Source organism: Triplophysa rosa, linkage group LG21 (genome assembly GCF_024868665.1).
Source record: "Triplophysa rosa linkage group LG21, Trosa_1v2, whole genome shotgun sequence".
In the NCBI taxonomy this organism is placed as follows: Eukaryota; Metazoa; Chordata; class Actinopteri; order Cypriniformes; family Nemacheilidae; genus Triplophysa; species Triplophysa rosa.
This window is the reverse complement of record NC_079910.1, coordinates 1,609,967-1,629,350: the sequence shown is the minus strand read 5'-3', so window position 1 is coordinate 1,629,350 and position 19,384 is coordinate 1,609,967. Positions and strand designations below refer to the sequence as shown.

The window sequence follows — 19,384 nt, the reverse complement described above, 5'->3', positions numbered from 1 at the left end:
AGTTTTACTGCGCTTTTGTTGTCTCTCCACTTATTTGAAATGTTAAGGCAGGCCAGGTAAAGACAGCTTTCCTGTGGCTCAGTGGTTAGAGCGTGGCACTAGCAATGCCAGGGTCATGGGTTTGATCCCAGGGGATTGCATATAGTCAGAAAAAAATGTGTAATACAATGCAATGTAAGTCGCTTTGGATAACAGCATCTGCCAAATGCATAAATGTAAAACGTAAATGTAAAGATGATTGGCGGGCCGCAGGTTGACTAGCCCTGGTCTATGGTTTCTCAGTCAAATTCAACTTGCAAAATAACTTCAATTAACCTTCTTCACTAAATAAAGTGTATTTTCTGACAGACCCATACATACAAAATATATAACTATCTACTGTATATAACAACTGATTTAAACTCAGACAGTCATTGTTTGTAAATCATAATGATTGGTTTATTTTCATTTGTGTGATAATAAAGAGTAAGTGTACAGAGAGTGTCTGTGATCTTTATAATAACTCTACATTAAACCTGCTCGCTCTCTCTCTCTCTCTCGCTCTCTCTCGCTCTCTCTCTCTCGCTCTCTCTCGCTCTCAACGCTCGCTCGCTGTTTTTAGCAGCACAGAATAATGAAGTACTTCCGTCAGCAGTCTTATTTTTACCTTCTCGCAGTCGTTCTCTGTGAACTTGCTCAGAAGACGACTTCTCTGCTGCCCTTTGAGGTTCCTCAACATGGAGGCGATGATGGAACAAACATGCTCTGAGAGAAAGAAGAGAAAAGATTTAGCACCCGTGTCCCTCGTTCACAAAGAGAAACAGCAGCTGTGAGCGGGACGTGACAAAGACACAGCAAGTCTGAACACAGACACCTCTGAGATTACACTGCCTCGCCAGTTTCAAACTTTCTCTTGTCAGAGAGATTTCGGCGGATTTTTGTCAGTCCTGATCAAAACCACCGCAGGGATGACAGAATCCTGCATTTAAACGCCTCAGAGACTTTCAACCAGTGCAGACACAAACCTCAGAATAAGCCGTACAGTTTTCGAAACTTTCTCTACGGCTCTCAGAGCGATAGAGATAACCCGCGGTTACAGTGAGTACATTAATGCTTTTGTTACACAACAGAAAAACTAAATACGATAATACATGCCATAATACATTTTCAACAAAGAAACATATTTATAAACATCACTGGCTGGTTTAGGCTTGGTGGATTCATGCATCATTCATCTGTAAAAGGATTTCAAAAGCAGCTCATCCAATCAGAAGTCAGAACCGTGAAGAAAGCATCAAAACTAATCATTTACTGAAAGATTAAACACAAAAAGAAGTTGAAAGTGCGCAGTATCTGTTAAGAGGCTGTGATTGTGTTAGATAAGCGCCGCAGATGGAAAATGTGCCGTTGCTCTGAAAGCTTTAATGAAAGTGAAGTGCATGAAAGTGTTCGTCTGCTTCACAAACACATTAATGTAGAAGCATTAGAGCAGAAAGGGCACACGATGGGGACAGGAGACAGAAATCTCTCGCCTCTTCTTCTCTATGTGAAAAATGTACACCCAGATTTTTAAAAAATGTTGGATTTAAGTCTATATTAAAGAAGCAATGCTTACAGATCTCAGCCCTCATATTTTGGACGTTTCCTTCATCAAACACAACTGAATCAGTTCATCTGCTCATTCATAGAGGGGAAAATGTGCAGTGCTGTGGGATTGAGGACCGACGCTGTGCTAAAGCATTCATTACATTACAATACTCGACATACTGCATCTATTACATAAACTATAATGCATATCGTCGCTGTCCTTCAGAAGCCTTGGAGGTCCAAATTCGCTGTTTTTCAGAAAATGGAAAAACCGCTGTACTTTTTAAATGATTACATACTAATACTTTTTATTGGTTAGATATTTGCAAAACCCAATGACAAACATAAAGGATGACTAATAATAGTGATTTATGGAAAAAAATACAAATCACAAAAAATGGAGTTTCAGAAGGACAGCAGCGATATATTTAACTAATAAAGAAAAAACAAACCGAGGATAAAGGAAAACCACACACAAAAAGGAAAGAAACAAGGTACATCAATAAACAAAACAAGAAAAAACAGTAGATGCAAAATAAATAAGAAAGAAAGAAAAATAAATAAATGAATAAATAAGAAAGAAAATAATTAAAGTACAACAAGGAATACAAAGACGGACAGGAAAATTGAATGAAAGAGCAGTAAGAAGTAAAAGACAGACATACAAGCTACAAAGATAAAAATAATAATGTACTGGAAAAAAGAAAAAAACAATAAAAAAGCAACAAGGAGTAAAAAGACAGACAGGATAGAAAGACAAAAAAAATGAATGAATGAAAGAAAGACATGATGCTTGTATAGCCATGAAAAAAATTAAAAGACCATTTCAGAGACCGTTTTTCTGATTTTAATATTTACTATTTCTAGGCATGTGTTTGGATAAAATGATCATTTTTGTTTCATTCTGTGAACTACTAACAATAATTTTACCGAATTTCAAATAAAAACCATTGTTTCTATTTGCATTTATTTGCAGAAAATGAAAACTGGAGAAACAGGTGAAAATGGGACGCTCTGTGTTTTTTCAGACCTCAAATACGGCAAAGAAAACAAGTTCAGATTCACTTTTAAGCAACACGACAGTCAAATTCTACACGTATTTAGAAAAAGTTTAAAAACAATTTTTTATGTGATAACCTGGATTCTCATCACAGTTTGTCTTGTCATGCTGTCAGTCTTTCACATTTCTGTTGGATAAGTTTCAGTCACTCCTACAGTTGATTTTGTTGGAATTCAACAAACACTAGACTGAAACGACCACAATACATCTAGAAATGATGATTTGAAATGAAAATTCGCTAATCAGTGAATTTGTGAGTGTCTGAGAGCAGTTCTTCTATACTGAAGTACGTGACAGCTAGAACAGCACATGCACATGAAGAGAAAAATAAATATTTAACTGCTATCTCAAACAAGCCCTCACAAGCAATAATCAGTCGGCCTTGATAAAACAATTTAATTTGGCCTTGGCTCTCGCCGCCTCTGAATACAAATGAGACCCCTTGAGTTTAAGCATCGGTCCACGCCGGCATCTCTTATAAACACATTACGCATTCTAATGCAGCGGGTGCGCGGTGGGCCCGCATTAATCAACACGCTCCAACAGGAAGCGCTCGGTCAGCACCGCCGTGTCACGGGTCTTCAAGGCGACTCCGGGGAGCACGGCCACTAGCAGAAGAAAAGTGAAGCTTTATTAGCGGCGGTATAAAGTGTCTGGAGGTGAGCAATACAGCCACAGGGACACGAGAGAGGGAAGAGGTCTGAGATAAGTGCCTTATCTTCCAGCGCTGCCCCGGGAAAGCTTTTGTCATCATTATACACAGGAAAGACTCGACTGCCCAACACCATTACTCCACATCGCCATGGCAATGGGAAGAAAGTCCATTGGCTGGCTGGCTGGCTGGTCGTAAACGCAACGGGGCGCCAACAGGGGGCAATAATCTTTGTGGGATTAGACAGGAGTCAGTCAGTGTGGTGCACAGCGCAAATAACATTTCTGAAGGACAATGCATTAGAGAGAGAGTTGTTTCTAGAAAACTATTACTAGAGAGTGCACATATCAATGCCCCTGCACTTATCTGAGTGTGCACTTTAACGCCCCCAATACTTTTCTGGAATATTTCCTTTACAGTTTTAGAGTGCTTCAATATCACCTGCATTCTTTTAAAGTGCCTACTGAACCTCAATGTCCCCTATACACTTCAGAGTGCTCATCTCAATGTCCCCTTCACTCTTTACAGTGCTCACTTCAATATCACCTGCATTCTTTAGATTGCTTACCTCAACGTCCCCTACACTCTTTAGAGTGCTCACTTCAATATCACCTGCATTCTTTTAGTGCTTACCACAATGTCCCCTACACTCTTCAGAGTGTTCATCTCAATGTCCCCTACATTCTTTAGAGTGTGTACTTCAATATCACCTGATTTTTTTTCAAGTGCTTACCTCAATGTTCCCTACATTTTCCAGAGAGCTCACTTCAATGTCCTCTACAGTTTTCAGTGTGCTCACTTCAATCTCCCCTACACTTTTCAGCGTGCTCACTTAAACGTTCTCCCTTCACTTCAGAGTGCTCACTTTAACCTTCCTAACACTCTTGAGAGTGCTTACTTCAATGTCGCCTACACTCTTCACAGTTCTAATGTTCCCTACACTCTTCAGAGTGCTCACTTTAAATGCTGTCCTTCTCACAGTGAACAGTGCATGTGACTCACTCTAAAATGGATTTGGCCCTTTAAAGCAGCGTGATGTCACAGATGATGTTTCTACACTAGCACGTGCACTAGCCCATCTGCAGCGTTTTTTCTTACCAATTGTTAAAGAAAAGCGGATTATCACATTATCAACACACAAAATCTGCAGGAAAGGAGGCGCTAATTTTCAATAATGAATCCATTAGCAAAACCTCAGAGACGAGGAGAACAATGACCCGATTCCAACTTTCATTTCCAACAGAAGAATTAACAGAGCTCTGGAGATCAGCGCAATTACACCAGAGCTTCTGATCCAATTTAACAAAGCAATTCAAGCACTTAACGCAATTATGACGTGTCCGGTAGAGATTAAGAAGCACTTAAAAGACAATCATTAGAAGTAAATGAACTGCTGCGTCTCCCTCCCCGATCATCTGAAATCACATTCAGCCGATCTCGAGACGCTGCTGAGACGACGACGCGAATCGTCTCAACATTCTTACAACCCTCGTGAGAACTGATATTAGCTTCTTTAGCACAAGACATTTGGTCAAACCGCTGGAGTAATTCAGTACGAAACAGCCCAGAATCCCTTGCGCCGACTGATCAGAGATCAGCCAAACCGAACCACAGACATTTCATCAACTCAACAGTAGTGACGTTTGTGTCAATATCTACAAAAACCAATACATGAGTCTAAAGACGGTCTGTGTTTAATTATTATATAACAAGTTATTTCATATTTTATTGTATATTAATTGTATAAAATTTAATTAAAACTACTCGACAGTTATTGATCCTTTGCCCAGGTCTACCGGAAGTTAAGTTTGGGCCACATAACGTTTGTTATGCTGAAACATTAAATGTCAAGTGTATCAATTATAAATTAGGACGGACAAACGATTAATCGCGATCCAGAATAAAAGTTTGCGTTTACATAATGAATGTCTGTGTACTGTGCATTTTAATCTTGTATTTATAAAGACATACAAATACATGCATGTATTTAAGAAAAAATATAAAAATGAATAAACGTGTATATATATATACATCAAATCAACAATTATTGTTAAAGTATATTTAATTTTTTAAAAATATTTCCCAAATACGTATACGTATGCTTTTAAAAATTACAAAATGAATATGCACAGTATGCAGACATATATTATGTAAACACAAACTTTTATTCTAGATGCGATTAATCGTTTGACAGCCCTAAAACGCAAAAAATTATAAGAAAACACAAAACCTTCAGCGACACCAGAGATGTTTCTCTAGACTAACTGAATGCTTTTTTTTACTGGTGAAGTTTAAAGCCATGAAATCTGGCAGATGTATGTCGTGGTGACAAAACAAGTTCAAAGTTCACCGTGAAGCAAACATTCAGCGTCACGACTTCTTCACTCCTTCCATCGCAAACTCATCCTGACAATCTCTCTCGCTTTCATCCAACACATAATTATTCTGAAACCGCTCAAACTTCTCACGCTATTGTGCTCGAGCACAAGATTAACATCCTCACGTCTGTCAGGACTGTTCACCTGCCCACCATCTGTTTTAAGTTCACAAAAAAGAACGCAGTAAATTTCAAGTGTATTCGGGCGCAGAACTCTTGTGTAAATTCTAACAAACGTTTTTACCTTCCTCAACAAAAGACTCCGCGAGACACAATATATCAGCGCTCTGTAAATCTCCGTTACGTCGGCAAACAGAAAGAGCTTTTCCTAATGAACTGATTACGAATGCAAATGTAAGCCGAGTAAATTTCAGAAGGGATTTTCCCGTGATCAAATGAACTTTTACGATTGGCCGTAAGAGCTGAGCTGTTTAATTACTCAAACTCTTATTGTCGTGAAAAGCGATAATGAATTAATCTCTTCATAAAGACTCTTTTTCTCCACATGCGCGTCAGGAATTAAGAAAAGAACAGCGCCGGCCGGCCGGCCGACTGACTGACGCTTGCGTAATCTCACAGTAACCATATTTCCCACGAGCACGACAGAACACAATCGTGTTTCTTAAGACAACAAACCAATCCAATTTAAGAAGGAAAAACTAATCCGTTTCAAAACAAATTTGCTGAGGTCGAACGAATTGAGCTTCGGGAAAGTTGAACAAAAACCGACAAAACCGCTGTTAAATGCCGTCTTTAGGTCTGATTTTCATCTTTTCAGCGCGAGACAGCGGGTTAATGAATTCTGCCTCCCCGATGAACGTACAGATGTCACATCCCATTTTCCTCACGCTTGACTGAACAGTGACATCTGAACGTTCAAGCGCTGCTAAACCTCTGAAGACTGTCAGAGCAAAACCCCTCAACAACACCATCTCTCTCTCTCTCTCTCTCTCTTATTCTCTCTGTGTGTCTCTCACTCATATACTCTTACATATTTCACACACTACACATTTAGTATACAACAGTATGCAAGGTAAGGAATCATGTGTACAGTAAAAGGAGTAAAACTGGACTAAATAGGATTCAATCTCTTTAACTAAACGAAGTGATTTATTACTATAAAAATTCTAAATGACGGTGGGGGTCGGTGCCGCTGTTGACAAGTGATGTAATCGGTTGGCGGGTGGACAACGTGTATCAGCGGTCAATCGCAACAAGCCTCTCCCATGATGCCACGGGAGCTGAGCAACGGTCAAATTAAAAAGTGAATCTTATTAAAAACAGCGGAAAACTTTAGGGCAGATGTCCATTTTTTAAAATAAACCTCAAACAGTACATACTGTCACAGTATGCAATTTTGGATGCAGCTTCTGTCTCTTTAAATATTGAATTTTCAATTTAAAGATACTTTATACATGCAATATTGTCAAGGCAATACACACAAAAAAACACAATAACGGCAAACAATAAGGTGGAGTAAAATGCTAAATGAAGGATAAAATATCAAATAGATATTAAAAATGGGCTTCTCTCTTTCCCTCTCTCTCTCATTCTAGGGTTTTAATAAGCATTAGGAATTAAGGATGGTGTGAGGAAACGCGGTGACTAAACAACACCAGCAGCGGCAGTTTCACTCCCTGTGGAATAAACCACAGACTGTAAATAATGGACGAGAAAAAGATATTACTGTGAAACCCATGTGATATTACACTGCCCGTGTGCATGTGCGTGTGCGCTGCTAATTGAGAAACTCCACCAAACTAAATCCATCTTTAAGAGAATAAAAGTGCTGAGGGAAAAAACATTGCAGGCAACACAGAGAACATGAAAGGAAAAGAGAGAAATTACTGGACGTGCATGAAACCAAACAGAGCGTTTGTGTTGGTCATAAAGACTGCTGCTTTCACAGGGAAATAAAAACACTTCATCTAAGATTAAAGACAACGGGAAATACTGTCCTAATAAAATCTTGCTGGTTTCATAAATGCACTTTATTTTAAAGCAAAATAAGACTACACGTGCCAAACAAAAACACAAATATTAGCAGACGATTCAAGGCAGACGATGCATATTTAAGGTTGTGGTAAACTAACCTTCATGCTCCTTGTCTGATATTCCGACTTTCTTCATCTTCTTGGGTGTTTTCATAAACAGAGGGAATATGGTTCTGAGACCCAGGATGTCCACAAACTTGTGACAGTTATCAGAACCCTCTGGACCGATCATGGCGTAGTCCAGAACCTTCAGTGCACTGACCCGAGACATCTTCTTCTCCCTGGACAGAGACCATGAAGAATAAAAGTAAAACCAAAAAATTGTGTTGTAATCACATTTTTTCTTTTATGATTTTTAAGACTGTGTCCATTGTTTCTTGAGACAACCAGACAATCTATGAGAGCACACGAGAGAGTAGAGATTGGAGAGAGAGAGAGAAGAGAGAGAGAGAGAGTAGAGAGAGATGTATCACGAGTAAGAGAGAGATGATGAGAGTAGAGATACGAGACAGAAGACAGAGACAAAGAGGAGGAGATTGAGAGAGATGAGACGAGAGGAGACGACGAGAGAGAGAGAGAGAGAGAAGAGCAGAGCAGTAGAGAGAGAGAGGCGAGAGAGCAGAGGACGATCTGACATGATGCAGAGCGACGAGCATGAGATCGAGCTAGCGGAGAGAGAGACGCAGAGGAGAGAGACGAACGATGACAGAGCACACCAACACGGAAGAGGAGAGAGAGAGAGAGAGAGCAGAGAGAGAGACGCAGAGAGGAGAGACGAGAGAGAGTATGAGACAGCAGATGACAGACAGCGACATCGAGACACGAGAGAGAGAAGAGAGAGACAGAGAGAGAGAGAGAGGGAGATGGAGAGCATTGAGGGAGAGAGAGACGACGATGAGGGAGAGAGACGAGAGACGAGGGACAGACGACGACGAGACATGAAGAGAAGGGAGTAGTAGAGGAGAGGAGGAGAGGAGAGAGAGAGAGAGAGAGAGAGGGAGAAGAGAGACAGACAGAGCAGACAGGCAGACAGACAGAGATGAAGAGACGCCAGCGAGAGAGAAGAGGCTGATTTGAGAGGGAGAGAAGAGGTGAGGAGACAGAGAGAGAGAGAGAGAGAGAGAGAGACAGAGAGAGAGAGAGAGGGAGAGGGAGAGAGAGGGAGAGAGAGGGAGAGGGAGAGGGAGAGAGAGAGAGAGAGAGAGAGATATTACAGGTGTTAAAGGAGGTGTAGGAACCATGGAAAATGTAAGGAAAGTTTAAATGCAGTTTTTAAATAATTACAAGTCTGTCCTTCAGCGTTCAAAGATTCAATGTAATATCCAACTAATACTCAAATTGTAAAAACACTTGTTAACACTATATCGATGTGCATCAGCAAAATGAAGAAAACTAAGAATTAAAGGTCAAGATGAGTTGTGTGACATGTGCATGATTTAGAAGAGGGTTTTACATGTCTGAAATGAGATACTGATTCAACGTTCAGCACCACGATTATCGCTGAGGTCGTGTGCTATGACATCACACAGAATTAGGCATGGGCCGAATACCGGCACCGAGGTATACCGAGGTTTGAAAGAGTCAAGGTTTCAAAACCACTAACATTTTCTGTGATACCGTTACTAAAGTATGAGCTGTGTTTACACAAAAACACTTAATTAAATCATGTCATTCGATGTTTGATGTTTACGTCTCATATATGGCAAAAAAAAAATTTTAAGAATGTTGTAATTTTAAGGCTTTGTTTTTGCCTGACAAACACGTTCAATATGTTGGTTAAAAATAAAATGTATTGTGTCCAGTTGAAAAGTTGTTGTTTGTATACGCAGAGATTTGAAAATAACACATTTTAATGTGTTGTAATTACAATACAGCGAAACCGTGGTACGTTTGTGTAAGGTTATCATACCGTCAAAATCTCATACCGCCCCGTGCCTCCACAGCATCATATTTTACTCAACAACAAACGCAAGCACATGAACTCTGATGACATACCTGAGCATGAGGTTCATAAGCTGAAGCCCCTCCCCCCTCAGGAAACGATCACGATTGGCTGGAAGCATGAGACAGGAACAGAGGGCATCAAACAAGTTCTCCATCATTTCCTGTTCTTCCGCTGTGGCCGGATTGTGACGTTTAAACACCTGTGAGGAAAATGTTAACAGGTTAAACTTACGCCTGCACCGGAAGATTGTCAGCAACCCAGGATGATAATTCTAACTATAAAGATAAGATGTCAAAAACCGTTAGAAGTTTAAGAGAACAGGGATCACTTTCAAAGTCATCACCAAATATTTGCACATTGCATTATACAGTAGCTTCAATTGTGAACGTTAGTTGAGTTTCTCTCGAGTGACCGTTAGTGAGGTAAGAGTGCTTGAGCGAGCGAGAGAGAGAGAGAGAGAGAGAGAGAGAGAGAGAGAGAGAGAGAGAGAGAGAGAGAGAGAGAGAGNAGAGACAGAGAGAGAGAGAGAGAGAGACAGAGACAGAGAGAGAGAGAGAGAGAGAGACAGAGACAGAGACAGAGACAGAGAGAGAGAGAGACAGAGAGAGACAGAGACAGAGACAGAGAGAGAGAGAGAGAGAGAGAGAGAGAGAACATCTTACTGAAAGCTGCTGCAGTAGAACGTCAATGCCATCTATTTCTCCCAACAGCTCCCTGGTTTCTGTGAGAGAGAAAAATGATAAATGTGTGAGCTCAATGCACTAATAATAGGAGAGAGAGACAGAGAGAGAAAGGATGATAAATGTTAGAGCTCACTGCACTAATAATGGGGAAGAGAGAGGTGAGCGTGATAAGATCTGCTATTGAGATCAGAGCAACAGACCAAAAGAAATATTTACACACCAGAGCACAAGAAAACCAATACAACCCACAGTGTGAACAGAATATTGTGCCTGTACGTACAAACCTGACTGGAATACTTCATGTGTAATCGAGAATCATAAAGCCTGATACCAAAGGCCATTTCACAACAACAATTGTACACTTTTGGTCATTTACTTGCATGCAATTCCATTCCAAAGCATTTTTCAGACACATGACCCAAAGCTCAGATCTTATTGGTCAGTTAGTCTTTATTTCCTGCACAACAAACTTGGAAAAATAAGTCCACAAGAAACAAAGCGATAAATGTTACTGTGTTGTTCGAGTCTTGTCAATGCGAAAAATACTCAAAGATATTTTTTCAGTAACACTTTTCTAAGAGTCCAGCATTAACAATGCATTATAGGAGCATTCTAAGTGCATTATGATTCAGACATAAAAACATTATAATATCTTGTATTGTCTGATAAATAAACATAAAACAAGACTTTGCATTTGTCCGCTCATACGATGAAGTCAGAAATTATGCAAAGAAATGAGATTTATAATACATTATAACTATGGTAACTATGTTGGTAACTATGTATAGTTATAATAATAGTAAGTAAAAGTTTATCAGATGACAGAAGATATAATGTCCGCTATAAGGCATTATGCATGCATTATTAATCAAAGTTTTCTTCCATATTCTTAACGTTAAAGGAACGGTTCGCCTTCCAAATGAAAATTCTGTCATCATTTACTCACCCTGAGTGATTTTCTTTCTCTGCAGAACAACACAAAAGAAGATATTTTGAAAAATGTCAGTAACCAAAAACCGTTGGTCCCTGTTGACTCAAATGTCAAGTCAATGAGGACCAACAGCTTTCGGTTACGGACATTTTCCAAAATATCTTCTTTTGTGTTGTTCTGCAGAAGAAAGAAAGTCATGCAGGTTTGAAATGACAAGAGGGCGTGTAAATAACGACATTTTGAAGGTGAACTATCCCTTTAAGATTTTGAATAAATCCCAAAAAGCATCCAATCAAACACAGTCAGTATCCATGAAATGTTTCACTTACTGTCGTTGTTTTGCAGTAGGATGGCCAGTATTTCACTGCAGTACAGCTTATTGGCATCAAAAGGCATCTTCGCCTGTTCGGAGAGAAACAAGGAACGGGTGATTTCAATTGGTTTGGCAGCTGTGTCCCATTCAATCTGTGTGCCGTGTTTCTATTGTGAGCGTAGCTGTCAGAGCGCTGGATTCATCGGGTCTTCGGGGAACATTAAGACTCAAAGCACAACAGCATGAAGCTCTTATTCCAGTTAAAATCGCAGGAGAATTACACTTCACGTGGAGCAAAACTGTGAGTTACAACAGCGTGCCTACAGCTCTTATGAAAATCTCACATTCAGAGTTAAATCCCTCATTATACACGGACGACTTCACACAAAATGGCATTCAAGTTTTTACCATCGTCTCGATTTCGTTTGCCCATATTTTAAAACCGTATAGATTTTGTGATTCTGTATTTCTATTGGTCAACATCATAGAGGACAAAAATTTGTCGGGAGGCTTTGAACATCTCACCTTGATTCTCTTTAACAGCCACTGCATTAAACCCTGCTGGGCCGCTTCTGTGCACAGACCGGGCCGAAACTCGGCCATGTTCTCGATCACCGCTGCCAGAGAGAGAGAGAGAGAGAGAGAGAGAGAGAGAGAGATTACTCCATGCATGTCAGACACACAGTTTTATGAATCGTGTTGTACTGTGACCCAGTTTTGGAAGTGTCTGCATCACCTAGCTGCCATGATAACTGATGCAGACAAACTGCAGTGAGATCAGACCTCCGAACACATCCACATCAACTCAACACACTCATGCTTAAAAACACAAAACACACACATCAGTTTGCCATCTGGTCTATGAAGTGTGATGCTGCCGTACTGTTAAGCTTGACGGAGACGGAGAAGACCGTCTGATGCTTTGATATCTGCATTTATGCCATCATCAGTTTAGTTTAGTGCACGAGTACATGAGAGCAAACAGGCAGAAAAACGTCGAGGATGCAGGATTCATACAGCGTTTCTAAAAATATCATTTATAAAATGCAATGTCAAAAGAACAACAGCAGGCACACTTATTGTTTTGATTTTATAAATGCATTTTGATTGATCTAGTAAAAATCAGAACTACTGGCCCAACAATAACTGGCAGGAAAGAAAATATGTTTATTTCTGAGCCCCGGGGACAGAGAGTAAGAAAGAGGTAGAGAATGTGCCTGTACGACACACCACAGGGCAGTTTTTACTCTTCTGTGTTAGAAAAGACACCTGATAACTCAATCACAGAGAGAGATTACAGACCAACTGGAACGAGACATTGAATCAGGGAGTGAGACATTGAGGAAATGTGTCATATAAATCCGTTAGATCCAAAACCAAAGTGTGTGTGTGTGTGCGTGCGTGCGTGTGTGTGTGTGTGTGTGTGTGTTTTACCTAAAGAGTTGTAAACTCCATCAGCCTCCTCCTTCACCGTCTCATCCAGACGTTCCATATTCTGCACCATGAGAGCTACGACCTGACCCTCCAACTAACACACACAAACAAACAAACACTTTCACTGCTTACACATGGCATACTGTGTTTAAAAAGATTTTCTTTCCAAATTACAATGTCTGATTCACTAATGAATCTTTTAAACTGAATCTTCGTAATGATTCTGAAATTAACGTTGAGGGAGGAAAGCTGACGTAGTATTTCTGTGCTCGATTCGCTCCGCCAGGGTTCGTACAGGTTTTGGAAAGTTTTTTTCGAACATGGATTCTTAGTCCTTTATTGGACAATTCTCCCGGAAAAGCAGGCCCACGTGTCATCCACCGAGCGAAAGAGCAGTACCGCTTCACTCGGCTGATGGAAGTTCAGCTGTGTTTTCAGTGATGGATGTTATATAAACGCTGGATATAACGCTGGATTTGGAGATGGTTTGAAAGTGATAGATGGCGCGGTCCTAGCGCTAAAAGTGAGTCATATGTCTGTGTTTTGTTGGCAATCGGCGTGTACATGCATAATGTAAACAACACAAACTTATAGTGAATCAACAGTTATGCAGGGATAATGCCATGATGTGTTGTGTGTTCGTGCTGTAGTTCCGCCCCCCTGCTGCCCGCCTCCAGCAGGCTCCTCTTTTTCCGGAAATAATCATACAGCTGTATCTGTCTTATATAAATCTGATCAAACTAAATACTCTTTGAAAATACAAAGTATGCAGTACTACTGTATAGGGTCTCAAGATTAATATGAGATTGGCAGAAACTGCGTGCGTTACCTCATCTTTAAACATGAGAAGCCAAGTTTAACAGTGTAAAGAAGTCAGAATGCATGAAATAGGATTTACCCCCCCAAACATGTCTAAATATTAACAGTGATAAACAGCAAACACAAATACAAAACACAGTTAGATAAACAAAAAAAGAGCTTAAATGCGGCACAGCAACATTTACATTTATCAGATGCTTTTATGCAAAGCGATTTAAAATTAGAAAGCATTTTACATTTTGTCATTTAGGACAACATTAAAGCAACGACTCAATGAACAGATTTACGAACAAACCGTTGGGCTAAAATGAACCAGACTTGTTCAGCACTCATTTGTAATTCAACGCACCTCTGTTACCCAGAATTCTGCATTTCTGAGCACAGTAGTTGTGATTTAGATGTGTGTGTAAACAATGATTCAAACGTGTGAATGCACGGCATAAATCAGACCCAAATCTATCTCCGATTGTTTCTCGTTTCCTCTGCGTCTGATGGAATAAGCTTTTTTAATAACAGTCGGATGTTAGCACCTCTCTCTCTCTCTCACTCTCTCGCTCTACCTCGTGTGAAAATGTCAGACTAATAAACAGCTGAATCTCGCACAGTGAATCATGTCAATAATGCCGGTGGCGTGTGACCCGCTAACACTCGTGAATCAGCCGGCAGCTCCTCAAAACACCACAGATGAGGACTTTATTTCTCATTATTAATAAATATGATTGACATAAACACTCACCAGAGCATCGATGAGCACCTCTGCTCCCTCCTCGCTCTCGTGAAGTGTGTCGATGTCTGTCAGTTCCTGCAGGAGATCCACCACGGCAATGCTGATATGTGACTCATGTTAAGTTCTTACTGACAGTTCACAGAGGTATTATGTTTGTTTAATTTAAAAGATCATTCTGAAAGAGGATTCAATGGCATATCGGCTGGATAGAGACATGTAAACGCTAATAATGGTCTATACTGAAGGCATGTCGTGGATTATCGCTTGAATCTGTCGCTCAGGATATCAGTGTTGTCATGACTGAGGAGACCCAGCAGAGATTGAACCGCGTTCAGCTCCACCAGCAGATGGTACAGCTCTGGAATCGTGGCGACGACGTGCATCTCCTGGATGATGTCATTCAGGTCGAGCTCCGCCTCCATGAACCTGCCACAAGATGACAGGAAGTGAGGTCATCATTGCGAGCCACCATGCGAGTATGAATCGTTGACAAAAAATCCCTGATACTCACTTCTCGGGGTTGTCTGGAAACTTGATCCTCAGCTCCTGGTTTTTGTACGATCTCTTCTCAAAGGTCAAGATCATTTTCTTCACGGTGCCCTCATCCACCGGCTCCGCCTGTCAACACACGGCAAATCACAAGGTCAAAGGTCAGATCTGTTCTTCTTTTACTTCAAAGTAAACCTGTGCTCGTACGATCTCACCTCGGGATCTTCTCCATCCTGATCCATCAGGTTTTCCAGAATCTTCTCCCCCTCTCCTCCTCTCTGCTCCTCACTGTCCAATTCAGCCTTGGCTGTAAGGCGTCCGGCGTCCCGACCCGACCCCTTCTGTTTGGTTCTGGACTCCTCTTTGCTGTCCTCGTCTCGGGATCTCTTTGCGCCTCTGTCAGGCTGAAAGAGAACAGATCACATGATTGTAAGATCAAAGGGGTCCATTTCAACACCAGATGCAGAATCAGACTTATGACTCAACTGAAAGACATCCGCACAACATCAGGGACAGTATCAGGCTCTATTGTTAATGTTTTCATCACTATGTTTATTTTAAGTTTGTACGTTATTCTACAGGACAGACTTTGTTATAAACACAAAGACTCGAAAAACTCATATCAAATCTTTTTGTTTGTTTTATATTCTTAAATCACGCTGTGCTCCAGATCCAGTGTTGCTGTTGTTAAACCAAATACTAAGAGATCATTTTAAGTCATCATTTCATCTCAAATTATTCTGTGTTCAAGAAGCATCTTCAATCTTCCAGCTATGTGACTAAAAACAAAAACAAATCACAGAATACTTGACAACATGCCAATGGTAATGCTGTTTTTGTACATGGCAACGTGTCAATACAATGGATTTCTGAACGTGCACAATTTCTACGGAGAGCTGTGTAATAAATATCATGGCATGCATCAAAGTACCATAGTATTACTATAGTATAGTTGTATTTTGACATCACAGGAGAGTAAGCAAAATACTTTATAATATACAAAAAAATATAACGTTATGCATTTATTAAAAGACAAAGAAACACTAAGCGCCGAAATCATACAGTCTAGTTCAGTAAAAATGCTAACCTTCATAAAATCACAAATGAACCAGCAGGCGTATACATAAACAGAAAAGCCGAAAAGGTGTTTATTCGTGAATGAATTATTTAAGTTTTCATAACATTGACACTTGCACCAGAACAGATGAAATAAAGCGAAAGCAGCTCACAGTAACATTAAAACCCAACATTACCTGATAATTCAACAGCTCGCCCACATCCATGATAAATTGTGTGTCTGTTTAATCTTTCTAAACAACAATATTTCAATAAAGTGTGTCAACACAAAACACGCTTGTTTGTGAGGTAACTTGCGGTCTGTTCTTCACGCGCATGAACCGTGCGGCACGCACGCGCACAGAGACTCAGCGGCGACACCTGCAGCCGCGGAGGACGAACCGCAAAACCAGAACACAGACATGATAATATTGATTTTACATTACAAACTGTAAAGAGAGCTTACAAACAATTAAACATCTTCCCTTCATTTAAGAAGGTGAAGAAAGTTTAATATGGGATAGCTAAAATGCATCCTGGGATTTAAACATTTTCAATAATGCTATTGTTAGCAGATTTATATTTTCTAATCTAATGCCTCAAATACAGTATCAGCTCTGCTCATAATCTACAGCAGTGTCCGTTTCTGTGCTGTTTGCAGAACTCACTGCAGGTATTTACTCGACAAGATAAGTTAAGAGAAGACAGCGTTAATTATTCAGACAGCTAGAGATTACAGCCGCACCTCCTTTTTAATTTCGTTTTTTAATACACACACTATTTATCACATTCTGCCTCAGGGGAAAAAATAAATAAATAAATAAGAGACTTAATAAAACGAGTATTTTGCAATGGTATACTTAAATACTTCTTCCTGAACATCATTTTTTTTATATAAAATAGTATAGGCTATGCTACATTACAGGAGTAGTTCACCCTCAAAATGAAAATCATTTACACCCTCTTGTCATTTCAAACCTGTATGACTTTCTTTCTTTTGCAGAACACATAAGAAGATATTTTGAAAAATGTTGGTAACAGAACAATTACAGTCTATTGCAGCCAATGCAAGTGAATGGGGGACTGTTAACAACATTCTTCAAAATATCTTCTTTTGTGTTCTGCGGAAGGAAGGAAGTCATACAGGTTTGAAATGACAAGAGGGTGCAAAAGATGACAGAATTTTCATTTTGAAGGTGAACAATTCCTTTATTGTGATCTCTGCTGCATGTTTATAGTGAATGTTATCATGTCAAAGTCAAAGTCAAAGTCAAAGTCAAAGTCTGCTTTATTGTCAATTCTGCCACATGTACAGTATACATATAGAGGATTGAAAATTTTGCGTTACTCTCAGACCCATTGTGCATACAAATAACACTACACAGAAAAAATATATATATTAAAAAAATATAGATAATACAGATTATTATATATATGTAAAATACAACTATAACAAGCAGGGATATTTAAAAAATAAATAAAAAGAAGATAGGTAATGGCAGACCAGTGCAAACCAGTGAAATATACAACCGTGCAGATGGAAGGTAGTGCAAAGAGCTTATTGGTCTGTTTAAAGTGACAAAGATCGAAATATGTTTTTATGGGGGGTTTTGAATAAATTTTGTTTTAATAAGCCAAGAATAAGATGAGACGTCAAATTTGTGTTTGCAGCATTCCGGTTTAGGTGAGTATGAGTAAATAATGACACAACTTTATTTCGTGAACTAAATCTTTCAGTTTTTAAGACAAGAACACATTCTTTTAATATATTTTTATAGCATTCACATCTCTGTTTGTGTGTGTGTGTTTGTCTCTCTCTCTCTCTCTCTCTCTCTCTGTCACTCAGTGCTGGCCTCCTCTGTCCGGTCATCTGTTTTGCGTGTCACACTTGACCGGCTCTGTTGAGACTTGACAAGACAGAAGTTGTATGGACACAAAACTCATAAATCCAGAATGTAGGTGTGTGAACGGGTGATTTTCCACCTGCCTTGCCGGCTGATCTGTATGGAATAGGTCAGGAGTGCTCACTGAAGGGCAGGTCAGGGATGTGTTTGCATACATTCAAAACTTACATTTCAATCTGTTGAAACACTCTCATAACAGCGGATATCAATGATTCATTCATCTGCAATTCTGAAGCATAATGTTTGGATGTACAGAAGTGAATCTCACCAGGTCATATTTTATGACAATATTATTGTATTACAGTACAAACAATTATTGTATAAAAAGGGTCTTTTGTTTGTTTGTTCACATAGGTATGGATTAAACAAATACTACCATGCATTGTGGTATACATTGTGACATCCACGCAAACATACAAAAAGCCAGGTCTATTTGCAAACGTGCCACATGAATATGTAAATTATCATTGTACATACGAATTTAATTTGCCGTTGTAATCACATGACAGTCACTCTCTGCCGCAGGGTGAAGTTAATAATCTATATGTAGATTGAATTTTCAGAGTAACAGACAACATGCAAATGAACTGCGCAAACATCATCGCGCGCTTTGATTAACACTGTTACGAGTTGATCGTCACAGACCTTATTTACATTGAGATTTTAAAGGTATGTCTAAATGTAAGGTTCGAAAAAAGAGTGAAAAATAAGCAAAACAAATATAAGTCTTATAGACTGTTCCAAAATAAAAATACTGCCCGATACCTTTTTTTAACATTTGCATGTGTCTTTCATGGAGAACACAATCCCAGAATGCACTGCGATGTGCTCTGTGACAGTATTAATCCAGGACCTCTAAAACCCTGTGGGTCTTTTCAGTATTGAATCTATTTACAATAATGTAACAGAACAACATTTCCTTTATGAATATTATTTAACTATATTTATGTAACTTCAGGGAGATCATAACCATCAGCTGAAGTTCATTTGACGTTTTATGGTTTTGAACTCATGTTCCTCATGCCGTACAGTATAAATATCATCTATGTTTAAAAAATCTGAACCATATCATGTGTAATGAATACATGCAAGGTGAAAAATGAAGCCGGAGACCTTTAAATCATACACAGCTGCCAAAACAACAGCACGTATATATTCCTCCAGCCTACACGCTGCTGTCTGTAACCGAGAGAGAGAGAGAGAGAGAGAGAGAGAGAGAGAGAGGGGTAAAGATAAAGCAGAAATAGAAGTAAAGGAGGAATTATGTAAGGGAAAAAGCGAGGGTGGGAAAAAAGAAGATGACGAAATTTGCATGTCACCTCCTGTTCCAGCACGTCCAAATGAATGGTTACTATAGCAACATTTCCAGAATATGTGGCAGATTTGATTTACCTTGAAGAACCTCACATGCTTAATATTACCTTGAACATTTTT

General features: G+C 39.5%; 1 protein-coding gene across 1 annotated transcript in view; it reads right to left on the bottom strand.

Moving 5' to 3' along the window:
- ctnnbl1 (catenin, beta like 1) overlaps positions 1-16,387 on the bottom strand; it is a 34,290-nt gene extending 17,903 nt beyond the window's left edge. The window contains exons 1-12 of the mRNA XM_057363430.1: positions 16,244-16,387; positions 15,206-15,394; positions 15,013-15,119; positions 14,788-14,927; positions 14,511-14,608; positions 12,956-13,049; positions 12,047-12,138; positions 11,538-11,610; positions 10,257-10,315; positions 9,645-9,793; positions 7,749-7,930; positions 647-744 (exon numbers count right to left, since the gene is read on the bottom strand). Coding sequence (XP_057219413.1) covers positions 647-744; positions 7,749-7,930; positions 9,645-9,793; positions 10,257-10,315; positions 11,538-11,610; positions 12,047-12,138; positions 12,956-13,049; positions 14,511-14,608; positions 14,788-14,927; positions 15,013-15,119; positions 15,206-15,394; positions 16,244-16,273 — 1,311 coding nt within the window. The 5' untranslated portion in view covers positions 16,274-16,387. The remainder of the gene's footprint in view (positions 1-646; positions 745-7,748; positions 7,931-9,644; positions 9,794-10,256; positions 10,316-11,537; positions 11,611-12,046; positions 12,139-12,955; positions 13,050-14,510; positions 14,609-14,787; positions 14,928-15,012; positions 15,120-15,205; positions 15,395-16,243) is intronic.
- Between the last annotated feature and the right edge of the window lie 2,997 nt (positions 16,388-19,384).